The 25622-nt window shown below is 46.1% G+C and overlaps 1 protein-coding gene across 2 annotated transcripts in view; it reads left to right on the top strand.

Annotated features, from left to right (window-relative positions):
* LOC144502420 (alpha-N-acetylgalactosaminide alpha-2,6-sialyltransferase 6-like) overlaps nucleotides 1-25622 on the top strand; it is a 75120-nt gene that overhangs the window by 35588 nt on the left and 13910 nt on the right. Inside the window, exons 4-6 of one of the 2 annotated variants that reach the window (XM_078226301.1) lie at nucleotides 18051-18218; nucleotides 20455-20527; nucleotides 24972-25160. In XM_078226301.1, the coding sequence (XP_078082427.1) occupies nucleotides 20516-20527; nucleotides 24972-25160 (201 nt within the window). In that variant the 5' untranslated portion in view covers nucleotides 18051-18218; nucleotides 20455-20515. Of the gene's footprint in view, nucleotides 1-18050; nucleotides 18219-20454; nucleotides 20639-24971; nucleotides 25161-25622 lie in introns of both variants that reach the window. The other variant, XM_078226300.1, reaches the window with a different exon arrangement.

The raw sequence follows: 25622 nt of genomic DNA, 5'->3' as shown, positions 1-25622 counted from the left end.
GGCACCATGATTGGCACAGGCTTGGTGGGCCGAGGGGCCTGTTCCTGTGCTGTACTTTTACTTTGTTCTTTGTATCACATTTGTGATCCTAGCACTATCTTTTTGTTATTTCATAGAATCATGGAATCCCTACAGTGCAGAAGGAGGCCATTCGGCCCATCAAGTCTGTGCTGACCACACTCCCACCCAGGCCCTATTCCCATAACCCCACATACTTACCCTGCTAATCTCCCTGACACTAAGGGTCAATTTTAGCATGGCCAATCAACCTGACCCGCACACTTTTGGACTGCGGGAGGAAACCAGAGCACCCGGAGGAAACCCACGCAGACACGGGGAGAACGTGCAAACTCCACACAGACAGTGACCCGAGGCCGGAATTGAACCCGGGCCCCTGGCACCATGAGGCAGCAGTGCTAGCCACCGTGACGCCCATGTTATGTTTTAATCGTATACTATTTTTACTTTCATCGGCAACCTAATTTTGTAGCCGTAGTAATTTTTTGAACTTCCTCCGAATCTTTTGTACTCCCTTTTATCATTCTTTACTTAGTGTTAGCCATTATGCTTTCATTTCAATTTTGCCCTTTTTTATTCATCCTATGGTGTGTCATTGCTGGCTGGTTTGTTCTGGTTAATGGGATAGATTTACGAATACATCTGTTCCTTCGCGATAAATTATTGCCTCCAGTTTTCTCGTTTCATTTTGGCGGCTGTGCACATTGGCGTACAGCCTTTGATGGCTGTTCCTTTTTTTATTATTTTAGTTTTATGCAGCAGTTTTATACGGGGTTGATAGTTCTGTTGCCTGGAACAGCAATGAGTAGGTCTGGTTCAGTACGATGGGAAGATGTAACGGCAGTAAGAAGTTTAACAACACCAGGTTAAAGTCCAACAGGTTTATTTGGTAGCAAAAGCCACACAAGCTTTCGGAGCCCCAAGCTCCTCCTTCAGGTGAGTGGGAATTCTGTTCACAAACAGGGCATATAAAGACACAAACTCAATTTACAGAATAATGGTTGGAATGCGAATACTTACAACTAATCAAGTCTTTAAGGTACAAACAATGCGAGTGGAGAGAGCATTAAGACAGGTTAGAGAGATGTGTATTGTCTCCAGACAGGACAGCCAGTGAAATTCTGCAAGTCCAGGCAAGCTGTGGGTTGCAGAATCTCACTGGCTGTCCTGTCTGGAGACAATACACATCTCTTTAACCTGTCTTAATGCTCTCTCCACTCACATTGCTTGTACCTTTAAGACTTGATTAGCTGTAAGTATTCGCATTCCAACCATTATTCTGTAAATTGGGTTTGTGTCTTTATATGCCTTGTTTGTGAACAGAATTCCCACCCACCTGAAGAAGGAGCTTAAGGCTCCGAAAGCTTGTGGCTTTTGCTCCCAAGTAAACCTGTTGGACTTTAACCTGGTGTTGTTAAACTTCTTACTGTGTTTACCCCAGTCCGACGCCGGCATCTCCACATCGAGATGTAACGACACAAGAGATAACCGTCTCTTTAATAGCGCCATTAGCAATCCCAGTACAGCCATGCTGCTGCACACTACCTCCACTCCCCCGCACCGTATGCTGTCACGACTTTCTGTTAGTTCTGTGTATTGCTGATGCAATAGAAGTGCAGCTTCATCAGCCTGTGAAAATTCATTGGTTCGTTACCTTTCAATTGAAAATAATGAACTGATGACAAAGATTGAATGGAGTTGAGAATTAGAGCGGTGCATTGCTCAGAGTATTGTGTTCAAACCTGTAGCCCTCTGATGATGTAACTGCTTAACATGTTTAATGCCACTTGACTGACGTACCTTACAGTGCTGAGTGAGCAGAAGGACGGCACGGTGGCACATTGGTTAGCACTGCTGCCTCACAGCGCCAGGGGCCCGGGTTCAGTTACGGCCTCGGGTTACTGTCTGTGTGGAGTCTGTACGTTCTCCCCCGTGTCTGCGTGGGTTTCCTCCGGCTGCTCCGGTTTCCTCCCACAGTCCAAAAAGATGTGCAGGTTAGGTTGACTGGCCATGCTAAATTGCCCCTTAGTATCTGGGGGATTAGCAGGATTACAGGGACAAGGGCTGGGTGGGATTGTTGTTGGTGCAGTCTTGATAGGCTGAATGGCCTCCTCCTGCACTGTAGGGATTCAATAAGGCTGGCAACAGAATCCATCAGGATTGTGTTAAAAGATGAGATTGGATCGATCATAGAATCTGTACAGTGCAGAAGGAGGCCATTTGGCCCATCGAGTCTGCACCGACTCTCCGGTAGAACATCTTTATCCAGGCATACCCTCTTCCAGAACCCTACACAGTTACCCCTCTATTCCCCCTAACCTACAAATCTTTGGACGCTAAGATTCAATTTAGCATGGCCAATGCAACTCACCTGCACATCTTTGGACTGAGGGAGGAAACCGGAGCACCCGGAGGAAACTCACGCAGACATGGGGAGAAAGTGCAAACTCCGCACAGACAATGACCCAAGCCGGGAATCGAACCCAGGTCCCTGGCACTGCGAGGCAGCAGTGTTAACTACTGTGCCACCGTGCTGTGACTATTCTTTCCCAAGAAGGGATAAGTAATTGTGGAGCGTGACCTTGATGAAGACTTTGACCAGACATCATCAACAGTTTGTCAGAAATGACATGGGGTTAGTCAGACTGCTGAGCAAAGAAAAGTCTGCAGCTTGGATTGGGGTAACCTTTGGACATTTACACATCATCCACCCACTATTCATAGAATCCCTACAGTGTAGCAGAAGGCCATTTGACCCATCGAGTCAGCACTGAGACTCCAAAAGAGCATCTTACCAAGGCCCACCCCTCCGCCCTATCCCCCATCACCTCGTGCATCATTGCTAAACCCCCTAACCTACACATCTTGGTACACTAAAGAGCAATTTAGCGTGGCCAATCCACCTAACCTGCTCATATTTGGACACCTAAGGAGCAATTTAGCATAGCCAATCCACCTAACCTGCAAATCTTTGGATCGTGGGAGCAAACCGGAGCACCCGGAGGAAACCCATGCAGACACAGGGAGAACATGCAAACTCCACATAGACAGTGACCCAAGGTCGGAATTGAACCCGGGTCCCTGGAGGTGTGAGGCTGCAGTGCTAACCACTGTGCCACCGTGTCACCCATATAATTAACGTAAAGGACAGTTTGTCCAAAATGACAGGGGGTTAGTTAGGGGGTTACCTTTGGACACTATTGGTAGCCTTATAGAGGCCCCTGCTATTTAGAGAGTTAATGATTACAAATCATGAGACGTCATTTGCTACTGCACCCAATAGCACAAAGTTTGGGTTCACTTTTAGGGGAATGGCACAACTAAGGAACACCAGATTGTAATAGTTGTGCTGTAGATGTCAAACCAGGGCAGGACTGAGCTCCGTTTTAATATCTCCCAATAGTCAGAGAGCCCAATCACACTTGTTGTCTGGATCACACGCACAAGTGAGCATAACATTCCCCAAAGCTGCGACAGAGATGGCATGACCTGAGGTTCAACAATAGGGAGCTCAAGGACATCGTTAAATAAATAACTGTGCCAGAATATATCCACATCCTGGTGAGCCTTATCTTTGTTTCTTAGCATTAACTCGCTGTTTAGTACACTTTACCTGACACCCTTGTTGCAAACAAAGTGCTCCAACTATACAAATCGGGTCCTTTGTCAGACATTTTTTATATCTTCCTGCTAGGAGGTTCAAAAACCGTAATGGTGTTATCTAATTGCAGCAGCCTGTATTTATCGATTCCCTTGAGATCCTTGTTGTTGAACCTGGGGACAAGCCATCTTTGTAGCAGCTTGGGGAATGTTGCGCTCACTTGTGCGTGTGATCTAGACAATAAGTGTGATTGGGCTCTCTGACTATTGGGAGATATTAAAGCTGAGCTCAGTCCTGCCCTGGTCCGACATCCACATGTGCACTTTTTGCTGGGGGCGGCGTCACTGATCAGGAGTGGAAATATGGGGTGGGATTTTCCTCTTCCTTCATGTCGTGTTTCGCGGCGATGGAAGGCGGTGCGCTCGTGGTGAGATTATAGGGCGGCACGATGGCACAGTGGTTAGCACCTCTCAGCGCCAGGGACCCGGGTTCGATTCCGGCCCTCGGGTTACTGTCAATGCGGAGTTTGCATGTTCTCCCCATGTCGGCGTGGGTTTACTCCGGGGGTGCTCTGGTTTCCTCCCACAGTCCAAAGATGCGTAGGTTAGGTTGATTGGCCATGCTAAATTGACCCTAGTGTCAAGGGGTTAGCAGGATAAATAAGTGGGGTTACGGGAATAGGGTCCGGATGGGATTGTGGTCAATGCAGACTCGATGGGCCGAATGGCCTCCTTCTGCACTGTAGGATTCTATGATATGATCCCATCGTCGTCAATGGGGCTTCCTGTTTAATGTACTCCTTGCCACTGGGAAACCCATGGCGGGGGTGCGTCATCAAAGGGACCCTAAACAGCAGCAAGATTTCAGTGCCAATTTTCTTCCCTCGCTCTTTAGACCAAAAGGCTGTGGATGCTAGGCCATTTGGAGTTTTCAAAACTGAGGTTGATAGATTTTGTTAGGTAAGGATAAATGGAAACGTGGAAGGTGATTGGAGTTGAGCCACATATATAGACTTACGGGACTGAATTTCCCAACTGCGGTTCTTGAGATGCTGTCACAGATCAACAATTGAACACAAGACCTTCCTTTGCCTCCAGGGAAGTAACAGGCGATGCACGCACTCAAATGAAAAGACTTGGACTGGGATTTTCCAGTCTCGCCCACTGCAAATTCCTGCCCAAAGTCAATGGACTTTTGGCTGCCTCTCCGAATTTTCCAGCCCACCTGCCAAGGGCAGAACCGGAAAATCCTGGGGACACTTGTGTCCTCTCAGGAGTAGAGGAAGTATTATTTACATTCTGCCTCTTCCTGTACACCTCCATTCATAGCGTTGCAGAGTATTTTAAACGGTGGCACAGTGGCTAGCATTGCTGCCTCACAGCACCAGGGACCTGGGTTTGATTCCTGGCTCGGGTCACTGTCTGTGTGGAATCTGCATGTTCTCCCCGTGTCTGCGCGGGTTTTCTCCCACAGTCAGAAAGACGTGCTAGTTAGGTGCATTGGCCATGCTGAGTTCTCCCTTAATGTACCTGAACAGGCGCCGGAGTGTGGCGACTAGGGAATTTTCACAGTAACTTCATTACTGTGTTAATGTAGACCTATGTGTGACACTAATAAATAAACTTTAACATTAAGAAACATGCCATTCTTATGCTTGCTCCGCTCTGTGGAATCATTTTGCTTCAGTTCTTACATGAAAGAGAAGCTGGAAAACTTCTCTGGAAGTTCAAAAGGGCAATCTAGGTTCCTGTGATCCAACAAAACAAAGAGATAAAAGGAAATAGATGCATGAGTGAATATTATTTTACAATTCTGTTTTAGCGTCTCTGAATGCAGTTGATGGGGGCACACATGCAGATCTTTGGCCAGCGCCCTTCCTTGCAGTGGCTCTGTGCACCTCCTCTCCACAGTATGGGGGAGGGAAGGGAGGAAATATTTACAGGATCTCCCCCCCCCCCCCCCCCCCCCCCTTCCACCCCCATTCTGCAGCACTCATGCACACCATCAAAGCTGGTTCAGGGTGGTATTAGTAGAGAGTTCTGTAATCAATAGCCGAGGGAACGCGAAGACAAGATAGAGATCCAATGCCCAAAGGAGATGCAGTTGAGCAGGTGGCAGCATCCTTGAGAGAATTCTAAATTTGTTGCCTTTTTTTTGCCCAGGATAAAACATTCAGAAATTGTAGTTTTCCCTTTGTCTTTTAGTGCTCTAAGTTTGAAATGTGTCCAGGATGTTTGGTGACTGAATCCAAACCATCAGAATCCATATTAATGTTAGGAATAACGTGGAGATGCCGGCGTTGGACTGGGATGGGCACAGTAAGAAGTCTCACAACACCAGGTTAAAGTCCAACAGGTTTATTTGTTGCTTTCGGTAACTCACCTGATGAAGGAACAGTGCTGCGAAAGCTCATGATACCAAATAAACCTGTTGGACTTTAACCTGGTGTTGTGAGACCTCATATAATGTTAGGAATGGGTTAACGGACCTTCCAATTAAGTTCTAATTTGATGTCAATTTTGCAATAGAAGTCACTGATATATAAAGAGGCTACAGGTGGCACTGGGTGGTTGGTGAAGAATTGTATGTGGAGTTGGATCAAAGAAATAAGCATAGGTTATGAAGAAGCAGAAATCGTGTCTCCTTTACTGAGCTGCACCTGAGAGGCTCAAACAATAAACAAATTAATATCATAAAACATTAACTTGGAAGTTACTTTTCAGTTTGTCTCTGGAGATGCACTGGCCACCACAGGGTAACAAGCATCATAATTATGAAAAGTGAGACTTCATTTATCATTTGTTACAGTATATAACATAAGAACATAAGAAATAGGAGCAGGAGTAGGCCATCTAGCCCCTCGAGCCTGTCCCGCCATTCAATAAGATCATGGCTGATCTGAAGTGTATCAGTTCCACTTCCCCGCCTGCTCCCCATAAGCCTTAATTCCCTTACCGATCAGGAATCCATCTATCCGTGACTTAAACATATTCAACGAGGTAGCCTCCACCACTTCAGTGGGCAGAGAATTGCAGAGATTCACCACCCTCTGAGAGAAGAAGTTCCTCCTCAACTCTGTCCTAAACTGACCCCCCTTTATTTTGAGGCTGTGCTCTCTAGTTCTGGTTTCCTTTCTAAGTGGAAAGAATCTCTCCACTTCTACCCTATCCAGCCCCTTCATTATCTTATATGCCTCTGTAGGATCACCCCTCAGCCTTTTAAACTCCAACGAGTACAAACCTAATCTACTCAATCTCTCCTCATAATCTACACCCCTCATCTCCGGTATCAACCTGGTGAACCTTCTCTGCACTCCCTCCTTGGCCAGTATATCCTTTCGCAAGTAAGGGGACCAAAACTGCACACAGTACTCCAGCTGCAGCCTCACCAGTGCCTTGTACAGATGCAGCAAGACTTCTCTGCTTTTATATTCTATCCCCCTCGCGATAAATGCCAACAGTAAGATTTCTTGGTATAATCTCTGCCAAGACATTTTCCTTGTCCCACCGACTGGCCTGAACATCTTTATCTTCATGGGGTTGGGGGGGCGGGGGTCTGACTCTGTACTCTTCACTTTCTCTCAGCTATTTATTACTGGAGGAAGCCTCATCCAATGCCACTTTGAGTCTGCTGCTATTAATTATTCATTTTGGAATATTTCAATCTCTGAGACATCGTTCAGCTTTCCGCTGGGGAAAAATGTCTCCAAATAGTTATGTCTGTCCCCATCTCCTCACCCGTAACCACCACAACCAGGTCCTGGAATAAGTGATGTTATACTGGGGTTAAATTGGGGCATTGATTATTGCATTAAATGAATCTATAGGGTTTCTTTGGCCTTTGGCGAGTGTAATTATCCAGCTCGCTAGATGGTAATGTCTGAAAGAGAGATTGATTTTTTTTTGTTCATTTGTGGGACATGGGCGTCGCTGGCTGGCCAGCATTTATTACCCATCCCTAGTTGCCCTTGTTCAGAGGGCAGTTGAGAGTCAAGCACATTGCTGTGGCTCTGGAGTCACATTTTGGCCAGACCTCGTCCAAAGATGTGCGGGTTAGATGGATTGGCCATGCTAAATTGCCCTTTAGTGTCAGGGGGACTAGCTAGGGCTATGGGGATAGGGCCTGGGTGGGACTGTGGTCGGTGCAGACTCGATGGGCCAAATGGCCTCCTTCTGCATTGTCGGATTCTATGATTCTATATACCAGGTAAGGAAGGCAAATCTCCTTTCCTAAAGGGCATTAGTGAACCAGATGGTTTTTTTTGGACAATCGACAATGGGTTTCATGGTCACCAGTCGATTCTTACTTCCAGATTTTTTTATTGAATTCAAATTCCACCATCTGCCACGGTGGGATTTGAACCCAGGTCCCCAGAACGTAAGTTGGGTTTCTGCATTAATAGTCCAGTGATTTCTCAGCCTCACTGTCGCGGGGGTTTGTTTGAAGGGTGTCTCGCTGAAGTGAAGCTCGGTTCCTTTCTTGCCCTTTGGGTGCAGTGCCCCAATATGCAGCAACTGTCAAAGCAGCATTCAGGACGTGCCGACCAAAGGAATGTCGCTGGCTCTGGTTAAAGTGGGATGTGTTGCTCGAGCACAGAATTGCTGTGTTGGCAGCAAGGTATGCGGCAGCTAATGGGTTCCTTGGAGAGACCTGTCGAGCTGTAAATGTGATGGATTGCTGTGGTGTAGTCATAAGCTACGAGAGCTTTTAGTCTCTCCACTGAACCTGTTATTTTATGGTACATAAATAAATAATATATCTATATTTTTATTTTCCAATCTTTCTAATTCGTCCATAGCAATTTGACTTATTGGTTTTCAGTGTGTTTGTTTTGTATTATTATTCCAACCAAAAAATCCAATTCAAATCGAAGCCAATTTCTGGTCCCCACTTGAGGGACAAATAAGATCCAAGCTGTCAAGATGAGACATTGCAGCCCATCTTTCAGTGTTACGGGGGTGGAGTTGTAGCAAGTGATAATCCACTTAACACTACTTTTGGGGTGACACGGTGGCATGGGGTAGCAGGGTGGCACAGTGGTTAGCACGGCTGCCTCACAGCACCAGAGACCTGGGTTCGATTTCTGGCTTGGGTCACTGTCTGTGTGGAATCTGCACGTTCTCCCCGTGTCTGTGGGTGCTCCGGTTTCTTCCCACAGTCCGAAAGATGTGCTGGTTAGGGTGCATTGGCCATGCTAAATTCTCCCTCAGTGTACCCGAACAGGCGCCGGAATGTGGCGACTAGGAGATTTTCACAGTAACTTAATTGCAGTGTTAATGTAAGCCTACTTGTGACACTAATAAATAAACTAAACGTAATGAAAGGCTTTGATAAAAGTGCATTGAGATAGTCTGTTTTCCATCTTTCGGTGGGTCAATATTTGGCACAGGTTTAAGATAATTGGCAAAAGAGCAGGCGGGGAGGTGAGGAGAATCTGAGAGTTATGGCCCAGATTTGAGTGTATACATGGAATGGGAAAATTTAGAGGGCTATGGGAAAAGTGCAGAGGTGCGGAAATAATTGGACAACTCTTTCTAAAAATTTGATAGAGCGAATGGCCTCCTCCTGTGCTGTATATTTCTATGATTTATAGCTGAATGAGTTTTATAAACTTGTTTACTGTGTTGAAGTTCAAGGTAATGCACGGAGATAAAGATTCTTCATATGTGATGAAGTACTTTATGGTTTGAGCTGCAGTACAAAGGGTGATTCTGCTTGTCTGTGCTCCCAGAGGGGGGTGGTGTTTGCAGTGGATACACATTGGGAAATTTAACTCCTTGCAAGCGCCACCACCCCACTGATACTTTGGGCCTGATTTTACCAAAGATTCGCGCCCATTTTCGGGCGCGAAATGGCAGTAAAGTTGGGCGTCGGGCCTTTAACGCGATCTGCACCCGAATCTGAGCAGATCGCGCCTTTACCGACACCCGATTCGGGTGCGGGTCCGGCCCGCACCCGAATCAGGCGGCCCGACGATTTAAATGCATTTGCATGCATTTAAATCGACTCAATGAACCGCGCGCCCAACTCTACCGCCAAATCCCACTTTACCGTCTTCGGGCCCAATTCGCGTCCGCGCTGTTACCGACCTGCAAAATAAAAGTCTGAAGTCGCCGCTGCAGCTTCCGAAGAGCGGGGTCAGAGACTGCAACAGCTCTCTGACCCAGATCACCCTCTGGTCGGGGCGGGAGGAGGAGAGGGGGTGTGACGTCTCATCCCCTGGGGGAGGGGGGAGGTGGGAGGAGAGGGGGTGTGATGTCTCATCCTCTGGGGGGGGGGTGGGAGGGGAGGGGGTGTGACATCTCATCCTCTGGGGGGGGTGGGAGGGGAGAGGGTGTGACGTCTCATCCTCTGGTCGGTGGGGGGGGTTCCGCTGTGTGTCTGCGGCCGATCCCTCCTGGCATCATCACTGGTACACTACCAGCCACAGATTACTCTTCTCTGCAGGTGCGAGAGAGCGGGAGAGATGGCTGTGGCTGGTAGTGAACCAGTGATGGTGCCAGGAGGGATCGGCCGCAGACAGGCAGCGGAACCCCCCCGACCAGAGGATCAGACGTCACACCCCCTCTCCTCTTCTCCCCCCCGCCACCCCCCCCCCCCCCCCCAAGGGGATGAGACGTCACACCCCTTCTCTCTCTCTCTCTCTCTCTCTACCCCCCCCCCCCAGCCCCCCGACCAGAGGATGAACGTCAGAGAGCCGTTCTCACCGCTTTCTGCTTTTTTGTTTCGCGCCCGGGTGCTCTCAGATTTTTTTCGAACTGCGCATGCGCAGTTCAGAGCTCCCATCGGTCCGCCAGCGCTAAGCCCCGCCCACAGCGCAGATCGGGCCAGAGCCGGCAAAATGCGTATGGGCGTGCTGGAAAGAGGATTCCAGGCGCGGATCTATTTGACGCCCAGATCCGGCACTTAGACTCAAAATGGTAAAATTCCCCCCTTTATTTATTTATTTTTCTTGCCGGCAAGGCCAGCATTTGTTCCTCATCCCTAATTGCCCTTGAACTGACTCGGCCATTTCAGAAGGCAGGTAACATTGGTGTGGGTCTGGAGTCGTATGTTGGCCAGATCAGATAAGGACAATGGACTTGCTTCCCCTCAAGGAGCATCGGTGGATCAGATGCGATTTTATGACCATCGGTGACAGTTATCAATGTCATTATTACTGAGACGAGCTTAATATTCCAGATTTATTCACTGAGTTCAATTAATCCCGTGGTGGGATTTGAACTCATGTCCCCAGAACATTAGACTGGCCTCCGGATTACCAGTCCACTGACATTACCACTATGCCACAGACTTCCGAAGTGCCTAATCACCTTTAGGAACAAGGTGGGTCAGTAAATAAAGGGGGGTCGGTTTAGGACAGAGTTGAGGAGGAACTTCTTCTCTCAGAGGGTAGTGAATCTCTGGAATTCTCTGCCCACTGAAGTGGTGGAGGCTACCTCGTTGAATATGTTTAAATCATGGATAGATGTATTCCTGATCGGTAAGGGAATTAGGGGTTATAGGGATCAGGCGGGTAAGTGGACCAGATCCACTTCAGATCAGCCATGATCTTATTGAATGGCGGGGCAGGCTCGAGGGGCTAGATGGCCTACTCCTGCTCCTATTTCTTATGTTCTTATGTTCTTAAGGTGCTTTAACTTCCACTTCCTCTGAAGGGTTATCGTACTCCCATGTACTGTACACCCATTTTATTCCCAATTACTGGTGAGTAGAAGAGTGGGGAGCAACCAAGCACAGCACCAAAATGGCTTTTCATGCAGTTTACCCTCTTAGGACCTCCTCTTGATGGACCTGAGGAGGTCTGCTGGATGTGAACCTTGCAGATGTGACACGTTACAACCTTTCTTGTTGCAAACCTGGTCAAATCAATTCCACGTTCTGACTCAGCCTTGGATCTAATTAGTAAAGTGAGCCTTCATTCTCAATCCCAACTGTAAATAATTAAATCAGACTTTAACCTTTACCAGGAGAAGGCAATTTAAATATTGAAGTCACTTTATGTCACTGTGAAGTAATTTATGCTTTGCAGAAATAAAGATTTATTTGAACATTTTGCAGGTATTGATATTCCTGGCAGGGTTCTCGGGAGCAGTGTGAGCACACTTCCACAGCAGCAGTGTGACTTGTACCGCTGCATTATTTGGATGTTGTCAGTTGCCAATCGCATGCTGCTGTTACCATCTTGAATCTGAGAGTGCAGTATAACTTCAGACCCGTACCTACACTGTTTTTAAACTCCTTACCAGTGTGTCCCAAAATATTCTGTGACGTTTTTATTCTTCCATCAAATGTGTAAGGGTTGGCACAGTGGTTAGATACTGCCTCACAGCGCCACGGACCCGGGTTCGATTCTGGCCTTGGGCGACTGTCTGTGTGGAGTTTGCATGTTCTTCCTGTGTCTGCGTGGGTTTCCTCCTCATGTGGGAAATTCTTCCAAGGTGGCCTGGTTGATTTAAAGACTAGATCTTTTTATTAACATTTTACTTTCACAAAGGCAATAAAAAAATTCATTCAATTCAAGGAAATATTCAATTAAACAATCTTCATTAATGCATTGAAATGTCAGAATAACAACTTAATATTAAGAAATGAATGCAAACATGCAATTAAGATGAGACAAATCTCGTTTTGGCCCAAAATGGGTGATCTATGATTCCACCTACACAGCTAATGCGCTCGCAGGCTTTTCACAAAGATCTCCGATTTCATTCCGAAAGAGTAGAATAGTTTTGCTTTTTTTATCAGATTAATCTGCCCATCACTTAATTAACAGCAATTTTATTCATTCACTGATCTGTCAATCTACTGATGACATGTCTTTCAATCAGTCATTCTCTGGACACCTTTAAATATAACTTCAATTATTAGCCAGTCTGTTTTACGGAAGTTTCCTCCCAAAGAAATGGCTTCTAACGATTCAGCACTTTCTCTAACCAATTAAAACTGGTTTTATTGAAGGCACCTTTATCTATTGGACTTATTTTCTCCGGATTAGATATGCATTGGTAATTTACATTGTTGCATTATTTGTGCCTGACTTGTGCTGATACCTTTCATAAAAACATCTTTCATTTCACTGGCATGTTACAAATTCATTTCCTGGAGACATTATTAAGATGTTACTTAGATATTTTGTATTATTCTCAAACCTCATGTTAAAACATTAGCTGCTAATTATCCTCATGTTGGGTATTTAGAATTAATCAGAATTCTCAACTACACATTCAGTTTTTCTAACTGGTTTTTCTTATCTCTGATATTGACCTGCGGGTTTTGTCCCAGAATATTTCATGTTTTATGTTTCAGTTTCTTAATCAAAAAGTCCATTGTGTTTTCTACATCTTTCAGTTCAGTTCGAATTTACCTTGTACATTGGCCTCGAATGACAATTCGACATGAATTTTTTTCATGTAAAATTTAAAACATATAAAAAATGTTAATACAATTCAATTACTTATTTAAAACAGCTGTTTATCTGATGTTGGGTTGATTCCTATAACTAATTCCTAATATACCTAGTCCCTTCTACTGTTAATTCCCATCTACTCCTCCCAATGTCACAAAGATGTGCGGGTTAGGTGGATTGCTTATGCTAAATTGCCCCTTAGTGTCCAAAGGTATGTAGCCATGATGTGGAGTTGCCGGCGTTGGACTGGGGTAGGCACAGTAAGTAGTCTCACAACACCAGGTTAAAGTCCAACAGGTTTATTTGGTAGTGCACTCACCTGATGAAGGAACAGCGCTCCGAAAGCTCGTGCTACCAAATAAACCTGTTGGACTTTAACCTGGTGTTGTGAGACTGCTTACAAAGATGTGTAGGTTAGATGGGTTAGCCATGGGAAATGTTGCAGGGATAGGGCTGGGGAGAGGGCCCGGGTGAGATACTCAGAGAATCATAGAATCCTATAGTGCAGAAGGAGGCCCATTGAGTCTGCACCGACCACAATCCCAACCAGGCCCTATCCCCGTAACCCCATGCATTTACCCTAGCTAGTCCCCCTGACACTAAGGGGCAATTTAGCATGGTCAATCCACCTAACCCACACTTCGTTGGGACTATGGGAGGAAACCGGAACACCCAGAGGAAATCCACGTAGATATGGGGAGAATGTGCAAACTCCATACAATGACCAAGCCGGGAATCAAACCCGGGTCCCTGCCACTGAGGCAGCAGTGCTAATCACTGTGCCATTGTGCTAACCTGCTACTCTGTCAGAGAGCTGGTGTAGAGTTGGCCTCCTGCATTGTAGGGGTTTGATGGTTCTAATTGGCTGGCCTTGCCAGCACTGTCCACACCCCATGAAAGAATAAAGAAAAAGAGATTTGCATCAAGGTGTTTACATTCGAACATAAAAATTAGGGGCCACTTGGCCCCTCAAGCCTGCTATCCCATTCAATAAGACATGGCTGGTCCGATTGTAACCTCAACCCCACATTCCTGCCTACCCCGATAACCTTTCATCTTTGTATTAAAGTATGGCCCTCTACTCCCACACAAGCACAATTTCCTTCACATTACGACAAGTATTCCGAGATTTTTCCCAAAACAACATTGTGTGCTGCTTGTGAAAAATGTTAGTCAACGTCTTTGGATACGGAAGTGTCACTGCTGACAGGTGAAGCATCAGAAAGGATGCATTGTGAATACGCTAAAGGGTTATGGTTATATTTTTTGAGAAGTTGGTATTTTTCATACTGATGTTGAGAAGCTTGAAGGGTAACCTGATGAATGTCTTCAAGACTATGAAGGGTTAGGGTTGGATAAATAATGAAGCATTCTTGCCATTGGTTAGCGAGATGCTAAACAGGATGGCATATGTTTTAAGATAATCTCAAAAAAAATGATGGGGGTGGTTAGAAAATATTTCTTTCAATAGGGGTGGTTAGAATATGGAATTGCCTGCCATGAACTCTAACTGAAGCAACACCCCCTCAGCACTTTGAGAAAGGAATTAGATAATTGCTTGAGAAAAGATGTTTATAATGTAATCGATTGGAAGTGTGGCATTTGACTGGTGGCTTGCGGCGAAAATCAATGGTTCCGATTTGCTGTTTTCCTTTCTGTAACATTCTAAGATAGAAGTCTATAAAATAATGAGAGGCATAGATAGGGTTGACGGTCAGAATAGTTTTCCCAGAGTTGAAATGTCTAATATTCTGGGGCACGCACTTAAGGTGAGAGGGGGAAATGTCAAAGGAGATTTGAGGGGCAAGTTTTTTACAGGTGTCTGGAACACGCTGCCAGGGGTGGTGGTGCAGGCAGATATGATAGGGGCGTTTAAGGGCTTTTAGATAAGCACATTAGTTTTGTTTATTCATTTGTGGGACATGGGCGTCGCTGGCTGGCCAGCATTAATTGCCCATCCCTAGCTGCCTGAGGGCAGTTGGGAGCCAACCACACTGCTGTGGCTCTGGAGTCACATGTAGGCCAGACCAGGTAAGGACAGCAGATTTCCTTCCTTAAAGGACATTAGTGAACCAGATGGGTTTTTCCAACAATCGACAATGGTTTCATGGTCATCAGTAGATTTTTAATTCGATATTCTTTTTTAAAAATTCAAATTCCACCATCTGCGTGGCGGGATTCGAACCCGGATCCCCAGAACATTAGCTGAGCTTCTGGATTAATAGTCGAGCGATAATACCACTAGGCCATCACCTTCTCATGAATATGCAAAGAATAGAGGGAAATGGACCAAGGACAGGCAGAAGGGATGAGTTTAATTTGGCGTCATGTTCGGCACAACATCGTGAGCTGAAGGGCCTGTTCCTGTGCTCCACATAAGATGCTAGCGTGCAGACATTTAACAAGATGGCATGTGAGGGTGAGTGAGAAAGTGTGTTTTTGCAGCAGACAGATTGTGGGGAAGGGAGAGTGAGACTGCGACATTATAGTGACAATATGTCATGGGGAAAGAATCCTAGCTATGGTGGCAGACACGGGAAGTGCAGGACGCAGACTTACCAACTTGATCCTGCCTCGAAATTGAAATCTTGCAAGAGCCTGCCGGTTCCTGAGAGTTAATTTTCTTTCTTTCACCCCGTGGGAGAAAGAGGAACAAGAGGAAGGTGGAGAGGGGGGGGGGGGGGGGGGGGGGTGTTGTGGGGTGGGGGGAGGTGGAGGTGGAGATAGAGGAAAGGAGAAACAGTGCATCAACAGCATTTGGCTGCGCTCCACATGATGGGCACAGTCTGCTTTTATCCATGTTAATGGATTTTATTCGGTGTGAGGGACACCTCTGATGCATGTCTGGCGATGGATCATCCCATACCTGTGACTTGACTGCTGCGTGGGTGGGATTTCAGTCTGTAAGCACATTCCTCCCACAGTCATCAATCATTTTCCACATTGCTGCGTTAAATAGCCTACTTGGGTGAGGCCGAAACTGAGACTGTGATGAAACCTTTTACATATTAAGGCATACAAAAAAGAAAGCCTAGAAAGCATTCTCACAACATGGTATGGGCTCCGGCTCTGCCCAAGACCGCAAGGAACTACAAAAGGTTGTGAATGTAGCCCAATCCATCACGCAAACCAGCCTCCCATCCATTGACTCTGTCTACACTTCCCGCTGCCTCGGCAAAGCGGTCAGCATAGTTAAGCACCCCGGACATTCTCCCTTCCACCTTCTTCCTTCGGGAAAAAGATACAAAAGTCTGAGGTCATGTACCAACCGATTCAAGAACAGCTTCTTCCCTGCTGCTGTCAGACTTTTGAATGGACCTACCTAGCATTAAGTTGATCTTTCTCTACACCCGAGCTATGACTGTGACACTACATTCTGCACTCTCTCCTTTCCTTCTCTATGAACAGTATGCTTTGTATAGTACGAAAGAAACAAAACTTTTCACTGTATACTAATACATGTGACAATAAATCAAATCAAAAGATACGCTAGATCACTGCATGGATGTGCTGGACTAGTTTAATATGATGTTTTTATCTCTTTTTGCGTGTTAATGTATTCAGTTTCCAGATCTGTTTTATTCCACGTTCCCTGATTATGACAACTCTAAAATTTAAATCTGTGAATTCTGGGCATAAAATGAATTGTTGTTGGTGTTGATTGATTCATTATGAACCCTTTTTAATGTTGCTTATGAACATTCAAATATACTTATGGAATAGGAGTAGGCCATTCGGCCCCTCGAGCCTGCTCCGCCAGTCACTAAGACCATCACTGATCTGTTTGTGTTTTGAGTTACACATTCCCATTCACCCCTGATAATTTCTAATTCCCTCGCCTAACAAGAATCTGGCTACCTCTGCCTTTAAACATTCAGTGATCCCTTTTCTATTGCCTTCTGAGGTGGGGGGTGGGGGGGCAGCTTTCCAGTCCCGCCCATCACGGGAATTGTAATGGGGGAGGGGGGGCAAACCCGACCATGTAAAGGCCCGTTGATCTCAGGTGGGATTTTCCAGTTTTGGGGCGAGCGCGGCTGGAAAATCCCGCCCAGAGAGTTCCAAAGTTGCACAGCTCTCTGAGATGAAAGTTCCTCCTCATCTCTGCCCTAAAAGGGCGACCCCTAATTTTAAAACAGTTCCCCCTAGTTCTGGACTCGCCCATAAGAGAAAAAAACCCACAATCCTATCCCCATAACCCCATGCATTTACCCGAGCTAGTCGCCCCGACACTAAGGGGCAACTTAGCATGGCCAATCCACCTAACCTGCACATCTTTGGACTGTGGGAGGAAACGGGAGCACCCGGAGGAAACCCACACAGACATGGGGAGAATGTGCCAACTCTGCACAGACAGTGACCCAAGGCAGGAATCGAACCCAGGTCCCTAGTGCTGAGAGGCAGCAGTGCTAACCACTGTGCCACCATGCTGCCTCATACTTATCATCTCACACTTATTAGAGTTAAATTCCATCTGCCACTTACCTGCTCATTTGACCATTCTGTCTGTACCTTCTTGTAGCCCAAGACACTGCACCTCACTGTTAACCACCCGTCCAATCTTTGTGCCATCCACAAACTTACTAATCCTACTCACCACATAGTCAACAAAGAAAATTACAGCACAGGAACAGGCCCTTCGGCCCTCCAAGCCTGCACCGACCATGCTGCCTGACTGAACTAAAACCACTTACCCTTCCGGGGACCATATCCCTCTATTCCCATCCTATTCATGTATTTGTCAAGATGCCCCTGAAAAGTCACTATCATATCTGCTTTCACGACCTTCCCCGGCAGAGAGTTCCAGGCACCCACCACCCGCTGTCTAAAAAACGTGCCTCGTACATCTCCTTTAAACCTCGCACCTTAAACCTATGCCCCCTAGTAATTGACTCTTCCACCCTGGGAAAAAGCCACTGACTATCCACTCTGTCCATGCCCCTCATAATCTTGTAGACTTCTGTCAGGCAGTGTGACTTTTCTTTAATGTTTTAATATTTAATTTCATTTTGTTTTTACTTTTAGTATAACAGGACAGGATCCGACGAGCATTCTATGTTCAACTTTCCCCATTGAAGAGAAGCCTGCCACCTTGTAGTGACACTTGGACTTGAGCACCCAGGCAGCTTTCTGTACACGTTTCGGGGCAGACCCTTGTGTTGGAAGCTTCTCAGTTGGACTTGCAGTGAAAAGGTATTACATTTCATTTCTTCTGTTTTCAGGGAGACCTTGGGTGTAGTAGTATTGTCTCTGGACTTTTATTCATTATTGGGACATGGGCGTCACTGGCTGGGCCAGCATTTATTGCCCATCCCTAGTTGCCCTTGAACTGAGTGGCTTGCTCGGCCATTTCAGAGGGCAGTTGAGAGTCAACCACATTGTTGTGGCTCTGGAGTCACATGTAGGCCAGACCAGGTAAGGACGGCACATTTCCTTCCCTAAAGGACATTAGTGAACCAGATGGATTTTTCCGGCAATCGATAATGGTTTCATAGTCATCAGTAAATTCTTAATTCAAGATTTTTTTTCTTGAATTCAAATTCCACCATCTGCCGTGGCGGGATTTGAACCCGGGACCCCAGAATGTTAGCTGAGTTTCTGGATTAATAGCACTGCTGAGAATTATTGTTTCAAGTATGTTGTACATTAATTTTTTTGTTAAACAGAAATTCTTGTCATTTAGCCCTAACTTTTGTACATTTTGCGGTAATACCACTAGGCCATCACCTCCCCAGTAATCCAGAGACTCCGGGTAATGCTCTGCAGACCCAGGTTCGAATCCCACCATGGAAGATGGTGAAATTTGAATTCAATAGAAAGTCGGGTATTAGAAGTCTAATGATGACCATGAAACCATTGTCGATTATTTTTAAAAAAAACACCTGCTTCACTAATGTCCCTTTAGGAAAGGAAATCTGCCATCCTTACCCGGTCTGGCCTACGTGTGACTCCAGAGCCACAGCAATGTGGTTGACTCTGAAATGGCTGAGCAAGCCACTCAGTTCAAGGAGAATTAAGGAGAAGCATTAAAGTGCTGGCCTAGTCAGCACGGCCCACATCTTGTCAAAATTAATTTAGAAAAACCTCAAAAGTTTAGGGAAGGAAATCTGCCATCCTTACCTGGTCTGGCCTATGTGCAGCTCCATAATGTAACTCACCTCTGAAATGACCAAGCAAGCCACTTATTTGTACTCAAGAGGACGGCACGTGATTAGCAACAGCCTGCTTGATAGACACCCTAACCACCACCTGAAATGTTCATTCCCTCCACTCCTGGCACATAGTGGCAGCAAGTGTGTACCATCTTCAAGATGCACTGCAGCAACTCATCAAGCCTCCTTTGACAACACCTTCCAAACCCATGACATCGGAGGACAAGGGCAGCAGAGGGCTGGGAAACACCACCACCTGCAAATTCCCCTCCAACTCACACACCCCACCCCCTGGAAATATACCACTTCACTGTCCTTGGGTCAAAATCATGGAACTTCCTAAAAGTACCTACTGCAAGAAGGAGGTTCAACAGCAGCATCTCCGGAGCAATTAGGAATGGGCAATAAATACTACCCACTAGTAAGATAGACATTCCTTGAATCTCATTATATTTGTGTGTAAGTTTGCCTAGGAGAAAAGTGGTTACACTTGGGAAGCAATTGTTAGCAATCCTAACAACTGAAAAAGTTTTTTTTGGGGGGTGGCACGGTGGTTAGCACTGCTGCCTCACAGCACCAGGGACCCAGGTTCAATTCCAGCCTCGGGTCACTGTCTGTGTTGAGTTTGCACTCTTCCCATGTCTGTGTGGTGCTCCGATTTCCCCTCTCAGTTCAAAGATGTGCAGGTTAGGTTAGTTGGCCATGCTAAATTTCTCCTTATTGCCAGGGGGGCTGACAATTGTCAATGGTTTCATGGTCATCAGTAAATTATTAATTCCAGATTTCTTTTTTAATGTGGAGTTACGGGGATAGGGCCTGAGTACAATTGTTTGTAATTTAGAATCATAGAATCCCTACAGTGCAGAAGGAGGCCATTTGGCCCATCGAGTTTGCACCGACCACAATCCCACCCAGGCCCTATTCCCGCAATTCCATGAATTTACTCTGCTAATCCCCTAACACTAAGGGGATTGTTGTCGGTGCCAGCTCAGTGGGCCGGCTGTCATTCTTCTGCACTGTAGGGATTCTATAACTCTTTTTTTTAAAGCAAGTTTGTATGTATTGTTTAAAACAAATGTGCCTTTAGTTTATCAAGAAGTTCTGGTTTTGAGAGGCTAACCTTGGAAACCAAGTAGTTTTAGTGCCAGTACTGTACGAGAGGAGAAATGTTACAACGAGGGCCGGTTTGAATCTAGGCTTACTTGATTCAATTGTGCCCAGTTTTTTTTTCAAACAAAATGTCCTGTGTGTGAATACCTGCTTTATCTTCATTACAGGCATGTTCAAGGTGAGGACACAATATTCGCAGAACTAGTTTCACTGCCAGCTTCAAAAGACATGACAAATGTGGTGAGCTGTTAACTGCTTCCAAAACACAACTGCTGGAGATACAGGCAGCAGATCTGAAGAGAAGTTTGTGCTTTGCTGGATCTTAAGCCGGTTTTGCAGATGCTGATCTCTGTATGTCTAACATCGACTCTTTTATTTTGGATTTTGTTTTGTTTTGTTTTCAATTTCTAATCTGCTAAATGTGATTAAAAGATGTGGAGATGCCAGCTTTGGACTGGGGTGGGCACAGTAAGAAGTCTCACCACACCAGGTTAAAGTCCAACAGGTTTATTTGGAATCACGAGCTTTCGGAGCGTTGTTCCTTCCTCAGATGAGTCGCTTTAACCTGGTGTTGTGGGACTTCGTACTGTGATTAAAAGAGGTTTCAAAGGTTATCACAAACCATTTTTGTAATGAATGGTATGACTGACCTAATCCACTCTGTGTCTGAGCATAATCCGCTTAATTCACGCACGCCTCGTTACCTCTAGGCTCGACTGTCCTTGAGCTCTCTTAGCTGGCATCCAACCTTGCAGCCTCTATAAACAGGAGCTGAATGAAAATTCTGCTGCCCACATCCCAACTTGCCCTGAGTGACAATTACCCTCAGCCCTGTACTTGCTGACATACATTGCCTTCCAGTCTAGTGATAACCTGGATTTTAGAAATCTCACTGTTCTTTTCAAATCCCTTCCAACCTCCCTAACCAGCAGTGCTACAACCCTCTGATGTCCTGGGTTCGATTCCCGCCTGGGTCACTGTCTGTGTGGAGTTTGCACATCCTCCTCGTGTCTGCGTGGGTTTCCTCCGGGTGCTCCGGTTTCCTCCCACAGTCCAAAGATGTGTGGGTTAGGTTGATTGGCCATGCTAAAATTGCCCCTTAGTGTCCTGAGATGCATAGGTTAGAGGGATTAGTGGGTAAATATGGAGGGATATGGGGGTAGGGCCTGGGTGGGATTGTGGTCGATGCAGACTCGATGGGCCGAATGGCCTCTTTCTGTACTGTAGGGTTTCTATGATCTCTGCGCTCCTCCAATTCTGGCCTATTTTGCACATGATATGGAGATGCCGGCGTTGGACTGGGGTAAACATAGTAAGAAGTCTCACAACACCAGGTTAAAGTCCAACAGGTTTATTTGGGAGCAAAAGCCAATAGCTTTCGGAGCGCTGCCCCTTCATCAGGTGAGTGAGATTTCAGTTCACAAACAGGGCAAAAAGACACACTCAATTTACAAAATAATGGTTGGAATGTGAGTCTTTACAGGTAATCAAGTCTTAAAGGTACAGACAATGTGACTGGAGAGAGGGTTAAGCACAGGTTAAAGAGATGTGTATCGTCTTTGAGCAGATTGCCTATGTGAGCAGAGACTCATAGCCAAGTTCCGCACACATGAGGACGGCCTCAACCGGGATCTTGTCACACTATCTGTAACCCCCATGACTTGCCTGGGCTTGCAAAATCTCAGGAACTGTCCCGGCTGGAGACAATAGACCTGTGCTTAACCCTCTCTCCACTCACATTGTCTGTACCTTTAAGACTTGATTACCTGTAAATTCTTGCATTCCAACCATTATTTTGTAAATTGAGTTTGTGTCTTTATATGCCCTGTTTGTGAACTGAAATCCCACTCACCTGACGAAGGAGCAGTGAGCGCTCCGAAAGCTAGTGGCTTTTGCCAAATAAACCTGTTGGACTTTAACCTGGTATTGTGAGACTTCTTACTTTGTTGCACATCCCTGTATGCCAACCTGCACGGCGGCACAGTGGTTAGCACTGCTGCCTGACAGCGCCAGGAACCCAGGTTCAATTGGGTGACTGTTTGTGTGGAGTTTGCACATTCTCCCCCTGTGTCTGCATGGATTTCCTCCGGGCACTCCAGTTTTCTCCCACGGTCCAAAGATGTTCAGGTTAGGTGGATTGGCCATGCTAAATTGTCCCTTAGTGTCCAGAATATGTTCAGGTTAGGTGGATTGGCCATGCTAAATTGTCCCTTAGTGTCGCAAGATGTATAGGTTAGGAGAATTAGCCATGGTAAATGTGTGGGGTGACGGGGACAGGGCGGAGGGAAGGGCCTGGGTGGAATGCTCTTTTGGAGAGTTGATGCAGACCTGATGGGCCAGATGGCCTCTTTCTGCATTGTAGGTATTCTATATTCATTGCTCCACAGTTGGTTCAGCTGTATAGGTCCTAAACTTCGGAATTGCCTCCCTAAGTCCCTCTGCTGTCCCACTTCTCTTTCTCTCTTTGAGACCTTCCATAAAAGCCACCTCTATGACCAGGCTTTTGGTCACCTGTCCTTATATTTCCTGATGTGACATGGTGTTAGGTTTGCTGGATATCTTGTGAAGTGCCTTGGGAAGTTTTATTGTGTTAAAGCTACCACACAAATGCAAGGGTGGGGGTGAGTGGGGGCGGTGGGGGGTGAGTGATGGTTGTACAGTGGTAAGAGTAATCCAGAGGGCCCAACGAATGGTCTGGACCACAGGTTTGAATCCCACCTTGGCAGCTAGTGGAGCTTGGATGCAATTGATTAATCGTGTTCTCCAGCAACAGAGGATTCCGGGCAGGCAAAACCCCATAGAAATTGGTGGGACTGGAAGATCCCACCATTGGCCAATGGTGGGCTGCCTCTGCTGCTGGAAAAGACGCCACAGCGGGGCTCAAAAACCCAACTTCTAGGCCGGAACTTCACTGGCACGCCCGCCCGAGGCTTGTAAGACCACGCCCTAGACCAACGGAGAATGCCGTTCTGCGAGCCCCGCCCGCCCTGATTTCGGGAAGGGCGTGCCGGTAAAATCAGGGCCCTAGTCTCAGTAGTAGTGACCACAAAACTATCATTGATTGTCGAAAAAACACACCTAGTTCACTAATGTCCCTTTTCGGAGAGGGAATCTGTCATCCTTACCCGGTCTGGCCTACATGTGACTCCAGACCGGCAACATAGAAACTAAAAGCAGGAGTAGGCCATTCGGCCCTTTGAGCCTGCTCCCACATTCATCCTGATCATGGCTGATCATTGAATTCAATATCCTGATTCCCCCCCTTCCTTCCACATCCTTTGATCCCTTTAGACCCAAGAAATCAGACAACGTTTTGGCCTCAACTACTTTCTGTGGGAGTGAATTCCACACATTCACCACCCTCTGGGTGAAGAAATTTCTCCTCAGTCCTAAAAGGTTGGACCCTTATCCTTTATCCTGTTGACTGTTAACTGCCTCCTCTGAAATGGCACGAGCAAACCACTCGGTTCGAAAGGCAATTAGGGATGGGCAATGAATGGTGATGAGACTGCATCTGATGAAAGAATAATTTATGAAGCTATTGTTGTGCTATTCAGTTTTTTTTTAGATTCATAGGTTACCAAATATGTAGATTTTTGAAATGCAAGTGAAATCCTGGAAGAGTTTGTAGTGTAAGCATCTGGCACATATAGGGTTAATGTGGGACTGAGCACAGTACCACCCACACATGATGTAAGAGAGCACATGACCCAGACCTAGGGGTCAGTGTGGTGTTGAGCAGGGATGTGTAAAGAGGTAAAAATGAAGATAGCTCCGAGCCTGTACTCTTTACATTTATAAATAATTCAATTAGTTAATACTGACTTGCAGTTCATAGAATCAAAGAATCCCTACGGTGCAGAAGGAATCGAGTCAGCACCGACTCTCTCTGACACCAGTATCTTTCCCAGACCCATTTCCCCGCCCTATACCCATAACCCCACACATTTAGCATGGCCAATCCAACTAACCAGCACGTCTTTGGGCTGTGGGAGGAAACCGGAGCACCCGAAGGAAGCCCACGCAGACACGGGGAGAACATGCAGACTCCGCACGGACAGTGACCCAAAGCCGGAATTGAACCTGGGTCCCTGGCGCTGTGAGGCAGCAGTGCTAACCACTGTGCCACCGTGCCGCCCAGTATGGGACTCCCAGTATTTGATAGATTGCCTACTAACCTACAGAGGACCATGAAGACTTCTTTGAGCATTTTATTCTGTAACCAACACCCTCCGAAGAGAGCTAAACGCGTTACTCTTGGATCTGGCATGTGGACCCCCCACCACCCCCCAACTTCACCCTAAAGATCCTACTAACTGTCCTGGCGTGAGACAATTCACACCTCTTTAACCTGTGATTATTCCTCTCTCTACGCACGCTGTACCTGTAAAGACTTGATTGCCCATAAAGACTCACATTCCAACCATTCTTTTCATTCTAATCTGTAATTATCTTGTAATTGTGTCTTTGCTTATATACGCCGTGTTTGTGAACTGACCTCCACTCATCTGATTCCAAATAAACCTGTTGGATTTTAATCTGTTGTGAGACTTCTTACTGTGTTCACCCTAAAACATTGCACACCTAATTAACATTTGAACCGTGGGGATAAATGTTCATGATTGCCCCCCTTAAACCTGGATTCCTCGATTTAAAATCATTCTTTTGTTCAATTTCTCTGCAGGTCGAAAGCTATGTGGTTGCTACAGCAATCTTCATATTGACAACTCTCTTGATAATCTACAGTTCCAGCAGTGGCAATGACTCACTGCATTACAAAGGCGAATTCATCCACGGTGCTGTGAATCAGGCACCATTCAATTTGAGGAAATGGGTCACAAAAGATGGTTACTTACCAGTTATTGGAAACAAGGTAAGAAAAATTGTGCAGCCTGTTTCCCTTGTGGGATAATTTAATACCCGTGGACAAGGAATTCAGTCGGGAATTCAGTCGGGAATTCAGAGGGGCTGCTTTTCTCGGAGAGAGTTTAGAATGCGGAACTCGCTAACAAAAGGAGGAATAACAGATACATTTGAGGGGAAGCTGGATAAATAAAGGAGGCAGCAAAGTATGGAAAGGATTTCTTGTTGGGATTAGATGTAGGAGGAGGCTGAATGGAGCATTTCAGCCGAATGGCCTGTTTCTGCTCTGGTGAAGGATCATCCTGGCTTGAAATGTTGGCTCTTGTTCTCTCTCCACAGATGCTGTCAGACCTGCTGAGATTTTCCAGCATTCTGTTTTTGTTTCAGATTCCAGCATCCGCAGCATTTTACCTTTATGGCCTGTTTCTCTACTTTTAACCCCTCGTAAAACTTCACAACAACACTCAAGAAG

The sequence above is a fragment of the Mustelus asterias genome, chromosome 13 (genome assembly GCF_964213995.1).
Source record: "Mustelus asterias chromosome 13, sMusAst1.hap1.1, whole genome shotgun sequence".
NCBI lineage: Eukaryota > Metazoa > Chordata > Chondrichthyes > Carcharhiniformes > Triakidae > Mustelus > Mustelus asterias.
Note: the sequence above shows the minus strand (reverse complement) of the source record. Positions and strands in the feature narration are given on the sequence as shown.